The sequence below is a fragment of the Herpailurus yagouaroundi genome, unplaced genomic scaffold, assembly GCF_014898765.1.
Source record: "Herpailurus yagouaroundi ecotype Mexico unplaced genomic scaffold, PumYag 67793, whole genome shotgun sequence".
In the NCBI taxonomy this organism is placed as follows: Eukaryota; Metazoa; Chordata; class Mammalia; order Carnivora; family Felidae; genus Herpailurus; species Herpailurus yagouaroundi.
In genome coordinates this window covers 10,179,450-10,190,115 of record NW_024420586.1, presented here as the reverse complement: position 1 = coordinate 10,190,115, position 10,666 = coordinate 10,179,450, and the positions used below count along the sequence as shown (strand labels likewise).

The following is a 10,666-nucleotide window of genomic DNA, read 5'->3' as shown; positions in this document are numbered from 1 at the left end:
TTCTCAGGCTTCAAGATACTCATTTTATTTTGCTCAGAACAACAACGTGCTGTCTGGGAGAGACTTTCATTTACTATCAATTGAGTCGCTTGATGGAAAAAAACTTCCTGTTTTTTTAACTAAATTTAGTTAATGGAAGTCATGATTAGCTTTGTTGGTATGACATCACAGTTGTAAGAGTTGTATGTCATTGTAAACAAGGTCTGAAAAGATTATTTTTTTTTAAATTTTTTTTCAACGTTTTTTTATTTATTTTTGGGACAGAGAGAGACAGAGCATGAACAGGGGAGGGGCAGAGAGAGAGGGAGACACAGAATCGGAAACAGGCTCCAGGCTCCGAGCCATCAGCCCAGAGCCCGACGCGGGGCTCGAACTCACGGACCGCGAGATCGTGACCTGGCTGAAGTCGGAGGCTCAACCGACTGCGCCACCCAGGCGCCCCAGAAAAGATTATTTTTAAAGCAACTCAGTAAGTGCTTACATTGTGTTCTTCATGGACATATGGCACAGAAAAGAGAAAAACTGTCTTTACATAACATACAACTGTCTGGTGTGAATGTGTGCTTATGGCTTGGAATAAAATTTCCAGTAGAATGTTCAACGTGGACTCAACATTGCTGTACCTCAGGCCACGTGGGTAGAGGTGAAAATGACTGTGACTAGAAAACTGAATGAGATGACTCAAACCGTGGGGCGCCTGGTGGCTCAGTCGGTTAAGCATCCGACCTCACCTCAGGTCGTGATCTCACCGCTGGTGAGTTCAAGCCCCACGTCGCGCGCTGTGTTCACAGCTCGGAGCCTGGAGCCTGCTTCCAGTTCTGTGTCTCCCTCTCTCTGCCCCTCCCCCACTCACACTCTGTCTCTGTCTCTCAAAACTAAATAAAGTAAAAAATTTTGTTTTTAAAAAGATGACTGAAAAAGTGCATCCACCAGGGGCCGCCTGGGTGGCTCAGTCGGTTGGGCGTCTGACTTTGGCTCAGGTCATGATCTCGTGGTATGTGAGTTCGAGCCCTGCCTTGGGCTCTGTGCTGACAGCTCAGAGCCTGGAGCCCGCTTCTGATTCTGTGTCTCCCTCTCTCTTTGCCCCTCCCCTGCTCGTGCTCTGTCTCTCTCTCTGTCTCTCTCTCTCTCTCTCTCTCTCTGTCAAAAATAAATAAACATCAAAAAATTAAAAAGAAAAAAGTGCATCCGCCAAGGTGATGGTTCCCATGTTGAACACGCACGTGAGGAAGGCATACACAATTACTGTATCAACTGTGAATGGGAAAATGTGTTCTTTCTAATATGGTATATAATTTTCAGTTAATATGCACGATCAAATTAACTATGCAGTGTATGTGGACAGGTGTTGATTCTGTCCACATCTTCTGAAATTTCTGTGTTCTAGTTCGCCCAAAACTTAGAGAAGTACTTCTTATTTGGAAGATGGGAAAATATCTAGCACTTGGCCTGAAACACTTGGTCGATCCTCTGTTTCTAAAATCATGCCATGTAGGGGTGCCTGGGTGGCTCAATCAGTTAAGCATGTGAGTTGATTTCGATGCAGGTCATGGTTTCACAGTGGGTGAGTTCAAGTCCCGCATCTGGCTGGCAGCGCGAGGACCAGCTTGAGATTCTCGCTCTCCCCCTTCTCTGTGCCCCTCCCTTCTTCTCTAATTAAATACATACAAAAATAAATAAAACTTCAAAATCGTGCCGTGATTTGGCACTCTTCCTCTTACCATAACCGCAGCTCCAGAGAACGTGTTCATTAAGAGTTAATGTGAAATTCATTGAATTTAACAGGACATCCATAACTCTTCCTTTCTGATTATGCAGATTTCTCCCCATCATGATATGTGCTTCCTTCAATTGCATTAAGAGCATTTGTAATGTAAATGGCAACAGAGCCAATATTTCAAACAGAAGCCATTCTTTAAAAAAAAAAAAAAAAAAGCTAAATGTATTGAAATGCCTCTAAAAGTAAAATATTTAGCACTTAATTGCAGATGGGTAATGTTAAATATCCCATTCATTATTATTACTACCACATGCCTGAATAAATCCTACCATAAGCATTAAGCGAGTAGGTAAACAAAGAAATAACACTTCATGTGATGAATGCCAATATAAAGCACGTTTAAACTGTTGTGTCAAGAGACAAGCCTGGAAATGCTAACTGTGTTCCTTTGCTCTTCTGCAATCATCTGAATACATAAATTCAAATTGCAGCTTTTAAAACTTCAAAACGAGGCTTTTGAAATTTCAGAAGACACATGCGCTTGAAAAAGCAGATTATAACAAGGTCCTGGTGGGATTTGGGCACCATCTTTTTTGTATTTCAAAGGATAAAAAACAAACCTATACAAGAAATGACTACCAAATGTTTTCATATTTAAAAAAGATGCTGTACTTTTTAAAAAATTAAATCATCAGGAAAGTTTTCCGCACACACTGTGAAGAGAGAGATTAGGGCAACTAGCTTCGCCAAAACTTTTACTTTTTCAGTGATGATTTATTCTATCTTGAAGTCCTGAAGAATTTTCTAGATTAGTATACAGTTACTATCCGTAAGATCATATGCAAGTCACTGCCTTTCAAACTGATGCTGAAAGTTAATTAGAAAGCATACTTAATTATTTATAACGCATGGATGAGTCCCCGATACACTCCAAATGCCCTGTAAATATAGAAAATTTATTGGATTTGTACTGAAAAGACAGTAATTCTTCAGAAAATAATTTATTGATTTAATGGAATCCCTATCACAATCCCCGGTGAGATTTATTTTGATATTTGACCAAATGATGCTCCTATTACAGAAGTTGGAATAGCTAAGTGCTTGATGTAGCGCGTTACTGTCAAAAAATCTCCAGTAGATCAGTAAACAGAACCTCATTACATATAAAACACAAAACAAAATGAGGCAATCAGCACAAATCAATAGAAAATAAATTGTGCTTGGAGAAAAATATATCAATTTCTGAAAAACCCTTCAAGGTCAGAAACTGAGCTATATAAATTGAAGACGGATTAGGTTTGTACTCTTTGAAATGAAAGTGTAATGTCCTAGAATACTATAAAGGTGAATATTTAAGCAACTAGAGGATATTCATAATTTTCACGGTAGTGTCAGTGAAAAAGATAACAAAGAACATGACAACATTTTATTTAGAAACAAACAAAACTATTAAATTTCACAAGGTAAAAAGGAAGCTAGAAAAATCATCTCGGTAAGTATTTTTCTGACTTTTTATTTTTTATCAAAGCGGATAATGTGAAAAGAGCTTCACCAAATAAAACACTGAGGAAAAATGGGCAACAGACACAGCAGACCATTGATAGCAGAAGCAAATGACAAATACACACCAATATACAAATGTTTTTCAACTTTTCTAGTAATAAAAAAAATCCGTGGCAAACTATTTTTCTTCTTTCAAGCATATAAATCATCATGCACTACAGCAGTAGACATGTGTTGAGACAAGTATTTTATTTAAAAAAATTTTTTTTTCAACATTTGTTTATTTTTGGGGACAGAGAGAGACAGAGCATGAACGGGGGAGGGGCAGAGAGAGAGGGAGACACAGAATCGGAAACAGGCTCCAGGCTCTGAGCCATCAGCCTAGAGCCCGAGGCGGGGCTCGAACTCACGGACCGCGAGATCGTGACCTGGCTGAAGTCGGACGCTCAACCGACTGTGCCACCCAGGCGCCCCGAGACAAGTATTTTATAACTGTTGGTGGAAGTGGATGAGAGTTCTTATTGCCAGCATGGTGAAGAAATTTAGCAACCTGTATCTAAATCCGTAGTATTGTAATTGTTAACTTTTCTTCCTTATTCGAAGCAAATTAGCAGATCTGTAAGCCCAAATGTATAAACAAATGTATTTGCCATAGGGTTATTTATTATAATGAAAAAGTGGAACCAAACTAAATGCCTACTAATGAAAGAATGGTGAAATACGGTGTACCTACTTATGGATTATTGCTCAGATCTTAAAAATCAATTTTTCAAAGAATAATTAATGACCTAAGGAAATACAGTCGAATATTCAAGTTGGAAAATAGGTATACAGTGTTTATAGAGTTTAGCACCAATTAAATATATAAATCCCAATTATCATGAATAAGCACATTTTCCCTCATTTCCTTGGCTGGATATTCTTCAAAAGAAAAAAAAAATACACAAGTAATTAATTTGAGACGTGTTTGAAGCAGAAGTTGGGGATGGTTGCTTTTAGAATTTTTTTCAAGGTTTGAGGCACTTTTGACGGGGGGTGCGGGTATTACTTTTTCTTGCTCTTCAGTTTTTGTTTGTTGAGTCTGGGATTTGTTTCTCTCCCTGATAGGGTCAATTTCTAGGTGAGGGCTGAGAAAAGCTTTACCCATCCGTCTAGGTTTTACATATGTAAACTGATTTTAGCAAGGTTTTAGTGAACTAAAATGAGGAGGAAAATGGTAGGAGTAAGGTTGCTGCTCTCAGTATTTGGGACACTACGCACTATGACGGAGCCAGATACTGAAAGAGACAAAGATTTGCAAAAGAAAAAAGAAGAAAAAAAGAACGATAAGGTAGACTCACAAACACCCTTGAGACCTAGACCCCAGTATTTGAACCACCTTAGAACTTGTAGATGAATAAAGGATGTCTCTAATGGAATTTTTCCTTTTAAGAATTGCTTCTCAGTCCAGAGTCTGTGGAAAAATGGTTCTATTCACATTCTAAAGCTGCCAGCAGTTGACAGGAGCCCTTTCACCCTAGGGGTTAGTAAGAAGTATCACCAGCGCTATGACTACCACGGGTGATTTCAACCTCCTCTACATGCTGTGCCCCAGTCCACGCCAGAGAACTCACGTGGGATGAGATAGCTTTGTAGGGAGTATGCTTTTTCTCATGAGGCTCAGTTTCGTCTCTTCTCCCCTTTCATTTCCCTAAAGTCAAAGGGAGGGGCTTGGAGATCATCCCTGAAAACAAGTATGTGGAATGCAACCAGGGAAGACCATGTTGTTTTTCAGCTGCGTATTTGTTGAGCTGAAGAGCTCCTTCCCAAGTCCGTGTAGCTTTTCCAGCGGCCAGAATACTCTAGGCGCTCCTTTGGCTTTTCCACATCACAGCTGGGCAAGCGGAGGAGGAGCAGGAGCCACAGGTTAGCCATCCGCAAGAAAGGAATGAGTGGCTGTGAAATGGACGTTTTCCTTCAATTTTGCAATTTAAATAAGCAGGAGAGAGAGTTGCTAATCTTTAATCTGAAAATGAAGGAAAAAATGGGCTCAGAAGGTGCCAAACGTGAAGTGTAAATTATTAGTGCAAAAGTTAGTTGACCATGTTTTATCCACCAACCCGTTGCTGGGGATTCTGAAGTCTATATTTCCAGCTCTTTGAGCTCCGGGTCTCTTATTTTCTCTACTAGGAATTTCCCCTAAATATCTGATGCAATGAAATGCACTCTCATCTGGAGTAAATATTGTCCACTCAGCTAGATAAGGTGGAAGTACTCATAGACCAGATGTCATGGTCAAATGAAGAGCATAGACTCTGGACCCAGATGACCCAGGACTGAATGCTCGATTGACCGCTTACTAGCTGTTTGAGTTTGGGCAAAATACTAAGCCCAGTTTTCTTTCATCAGCAAATGAGAAAAGATGAGTACCGTGTCCTAGTAGTAATGTGGGGACTTGGCACTTGATTCAGGGCTACCATGCAGTAATTGCTCACTAATTCCTAGCCACACATACCAGTCTGTCTCCTTTCAAGTCCTGTGGAAACACCTTCTCCATTTTACATGTATCCTGTCTTACCCTTTTGTCTTATTACGTCTTGACGATTTGAACCTTCATGACTTCATCCCTGACCTCTTATGATAGTCTCATACTTGATTCATCAGTCTCTTGTCATACAACCCTTAGGCACACCCATTCTCCATAGTGTAGTCACAGTGAGCTTTGGATCAAATAAATCTTGCCCTACTCAAAACCGTTAAGTGGTTGAGCACCTACAAATTGAAACAAAACATTCTAGGTGCTTCATCACTCAACGTCTACTCACCTCACCGACTTCATCTCCTGACCCTTCCTGTATAAATCTTGAATACTTTGCTAACAGATAACGTTAGCGTGAGGCTTTAACGTAGACACCCTTACTTTTCATGTACAAGAGGGGCCAACACATTTGTCATTGGCAAAAACTTGCGTAATCAAACATTAAGTCCCGTGGAAAGTAAAGCCAAATCTTACTGACTCTGTTCATGGAAAATGAGCTCAATCATCAGGCAGGTAATGCCGATAATAATATCCACTCACAATTATAAACCTAAGATAGCAGTAAACAGTCATTGTGTTATGAATTTTTAGAAAAATTCTGGACCTATCAGCAACCTGGTAGCAAGTGAAAGAACCCAAGTCATTATGTCAAGTGCTGGGAGGCTGTGCATATGAATTAAATTTCATCCGTTCTAACCTGCACATTTTATCCCATTAAAATCAGTGAAACCAGGATGGGTTTTACAGTCTCTGCTTGCCAGGACACATATGGTTCCAAAGAAAGTCCAGGAAACAGTAGTGGAACCCTCTTAAGAAATGATATGTTGGCAACACTCTTGCCACCACAGAGGATGCCAGGGTGCAGGTAAAGATAGAGGTCAATTATCCTGAAGGGAAAAGTGATATAAAGGAGAGGCAAGTTCTAAATACGACAGAGTTTTAGGACTACCTCACTAATTTTTCACGTATGTTTTACTTTTTATGTGTATGACAAAAAAATATACAGAAATCTAAAAGAACAATGTCTTAATCGGAAAAGCTTCTAAATGATAAGGGTCATCGTTGAATCAGTGCCATGCCTTTTCCAGTTTATGCCTGGCAGACCTTAGGATGATATTATATGACCTGCAAGTGAAGGTGTCTTCGGTTGCGTGAAATACTCTAGTACACATTGGCGAGTAAAGTAGACTGTTTCAGAATCAGTCTTAGAAAGAATGGGAAAGATTCTTTTCTTTAAACTTTTTATATAAATAAATTCCAGTTACTTAGGGGAAACTGGGTGGCCCAGTCAGTGAAACGTCCAACTCTTGAATTCAACTGGAGTATGATCCCAGCATGGTGGGACGGAGCCCACGTGGGGCTCTGTAATGAGTATGGAGCCTGCCTAAGATATTTTCTCTCTCTCTCAAATAAAATAAACAAATTCCAGTTAACATATAGTGTATTATTAGTTTCAGGTGTAGAATATAGTGATTCGACACTTCCATACATCACCCGGGGCTCATTGCAACAGGTGCACGTTTTAATCCCCATCACCTATCACTATTATGAAGAATGGGAAAGATTCTTTTCAAAGAGAAACACATTTAAAATGGAAAAGCGTGATGGCAGAATTCATTCATTAATGCAACAGTTACTGATTTGGTATCTGTTTTCTGCCATCCATTGTTCCGGCAGCAACAATTATGGCAATAAATAAAAATCTTGGCTGTCAGGAAGCTTCATTTGATGTGATAGACATCATATAAAATAACACAAGTATAGTGTTTGTTCCTTTCAAGAACTAGGAATTTGGTAGGAGAGGTGTCGTTTTCTTTAGGGTCATCAGGAAAGACCTGCAGGAGATGATGGTTGAGGGAAGGACATTGAAGGCAGAAAAATACAGCAAGTACGAAGAGTCAGAAGCAGGGACCCATGTAATGTACTTGAGGAGTACAGCAAGGAAGCTAGAGGGCTTCAAGAAGGATAAGAGAAATACAGAGTAGTTGCAAATGAAGTCTGAGAAGTAAGGAGATTAGGGATCGGCAGATTTCCTAGATCAGTGCTGGTCAATAGAAAAATAAGGTGAGGGGCACCTAGGTGGCTCAGTCAGTTAAGCGTCCAACTTTGGCTCAGGTCATGGTCTCATGATTTGTGGGTTCGAGCCCCCATATCGGCTCTCTGCTGCCAGCACAGAACCTGCTTCAGATCCTCTCTCTCTCTCTGTGCCCCTCCCCTGCTTGCTCACTCTCTCTCTCTCTCAAAAATAAATAAATATTTTTTTTTAAAAAAGGAGTTGAGCTGCTTATGTAATTTAAACTTGTATAGCTGCTACATGTTTTTAAAAGGAAGTAGGGACAGGTGAAATGAATATATCTTATTTAATCCAATATATTAAAAATATTACTTCAACCTGTACATGATATAGAAAGTACTAAGGAACTGTTTTCCCTTCTTTAAAAAAATGTTTCAAATACTTTTATTTTTTACAGCAGTTGTAGGTGCTCAGCAAAGTTGAATAGAAGGTACAGAGATCACTTTGATATCTGGTGTATATTTTACACTTAAAGCACATCTCAGTTCCCCTTACATCATTTCAGGTGCTCAGTAGCCACAGGGAAGGTATCTACCATTTTGGACAGTACAGATCTAGACCCTCATAGAATACTGTACGGACTTTGGCTTTGCTGTGAACAAATTGGGAAGCAAGAGAAGAGTTTTGACTGCGACAGTGACATGACATGACTTGGATGTCCGTAAGATCCCATATTATGACTTGGGTTTTCATGAGATCTGCTTTTTTGAGATTAGACAGAGAAGAGAGTGTCCCCTCACATGCCCCAGAACAGAATTTGAACAAGCTCCCAACCTAGAGCAAAACTGAGTAGAGACAAGCATACATTCAAAAGTGGACATGGTTTGAGAAGTAGTGTAAGAGTAGTTCTCTCAACACCCTGTCTTTGCACAGGCTGTAAATAAGATAGGCTGTGTCTTATTCCGACCCATGGGAATCTCTTGTTTCCTCTCATGGACTGAGATCATCAGGGCAAACTATGCAACATATCTTTCTTTAATCCTAATGCCCAGTAGTCTTGCTGGAAGTTAGTAAGCCCTCAATAAATATTTGTTAAATTGAAACAAAAACAATAGCTAAACATCCCCCAAATGGAAACATTCCAACTATCCACCAACAGAGATATGTATTTAGATAGTTCAATACTCTGCAGCCAGGAGAATAAACAAATTAAGCTCCATGCCACGTGGTTGATTATTGTAAACATTATGTTGAGTGAAAGAGACAAGACACAAAAGAGGATATAGCATATCATTCCATATACTCAGTGTTCAATATAGACAACATAATCGAAGTTGACAGGATACTGGTTATACATGGAAAAAATGCCTGCAAGGGACAAGAGGGGCCCCTGGGCTTCTGATGACATTCTATTTTTCTGGTTATTTGTATACTTTTAAAAAATATTTTGAGCTATTCAGTCATATCATATGTGTACTTCTATATATATATGTATATATAGAAGTGTATATATACATATACATATATATATTTATATTTTACTTCAATTAAAAGCTTACATACAGGAGATATATCTCTCAAAAGTTATTTGAGGTGCAGACCATTTTGTTCAATGGTGTTACTATTCAACATGTAAGGATAAACTTATGGCCAATAAATGAATAACATATTTTAACTCAGTTTTCTTCTTTCCTCCAAAAAAGATGGTGAATCATAATTTGGAAAACATTTTAACATGTAATAACTTAGTGTTGTTTTTTTTATTCCCTTGTTTTTATTTTTAACCCTATAATTTACCAGAAAGGTGTATTTTATTTAAGCACGTTAAAACATGCAACTTTATATTATGTAGTTGTTCTACATAATATACAGTACAGAGAACAGCCCCTCAGAACTAAGAATTATTTAACCCTAAATGTCAGTAGTGCTGACGTTGAGAAACCCTAATTTCATGACATAATATTGTTGGAATTTTAAAATTAGAATTTTTTCTTCACCAGTTTTAATCTCTTATATTTTAGAGATTTTTAAGAGATTAAAATTGCTTTGTTCAAAGTAAATGAGTTTCGTTTAAAAATGTGTATTGCTAACATCTTTTAATTTGTTTCTTTCCTTGAAAGTGTTACCATGGTTTTTGTTTGTTTGTTTGTTTCTGAGTTTCCTTTAAAAAAAAAAAGAAAGAAAAGTTTGAGAAATACGTTGTTTATACCAGTTTTATTCTTATTTCTCCAGGCTAGAGGAACAAAAAAATATCTTGTCAGAATTTCAAAGGGATGTAAATGAATTTGTTTTATGGTTGGAAGAAGCAGACAGCGTTGCTAATATTCCACTTGAACCTGGGAATGAGCAGCAGCTAAAACAAAAACTTGAACAAGTCAAGGTAATTTTGTTTTCTAAAAACCTCCAAGGACTACTTGTATAAAGAGTATATGAGTCTATTTTTTAATATATTTAATCATTGATTTCCTGCCCATTACGTTATTGATAGGTCATCCGTAAATTTTCTCAAAACTTCACTTTGTTTTAACCCAGTGTTTCCCAATGAGTATATTTTTTTTGTAAAAAAAAAAAAAAAAAAAAAAAATCTGTGTGTGAGTGTGTGTGTGTGTGTGTGTGTGTGTGTGTAAAATACGGCAGTATTTTGCAAACTAACTTGAAATTAACTTTGCACATATTGGAGAATTCTGCAACTCCAAATTATTTCAAAAACTGGAGAGACTCTAGAAATGAATCCTATTTCTTAGGGAAGATCATAATTGCCAAATCAATCTCACTATTTCAGCCTCTAATTAGAGGTGTTCGATTCGCCTGAAACAATGTTTGTTTTGTCTGGGGCTGGTTGGGAGCGCGTGGTGTTGGTGCACATTCTATACTGGTTGAATAGGCATCCAGCTTATTCAAGTGGCTTTTC

The 10,666-nt window shown here is 38.3% G+C and overlaps 1 protein-coding gene across 1 annotated transcript in view; it reads left to right on the top strand.

Annotated features, from left to right (window-relative positions):
- Window positions 1-10,666, top strand: part of DMD (dystrophin) — a 2,039,083-nt gene that overhangs the window by 1,234,264 nt on the left and 794,153 nt on the right. Inside the window, exon 46 of the mRNA XM_040468816.1 lies at window positions 9,988-10,135. Within this exon, the coding sequence (XP_040324750.1) occupies window positions 9,988-10,135 (148 nt within the window). The remainder of the gene's footprint in view (window positions 1-9,987; window positions 10,136-10,666) is intronic.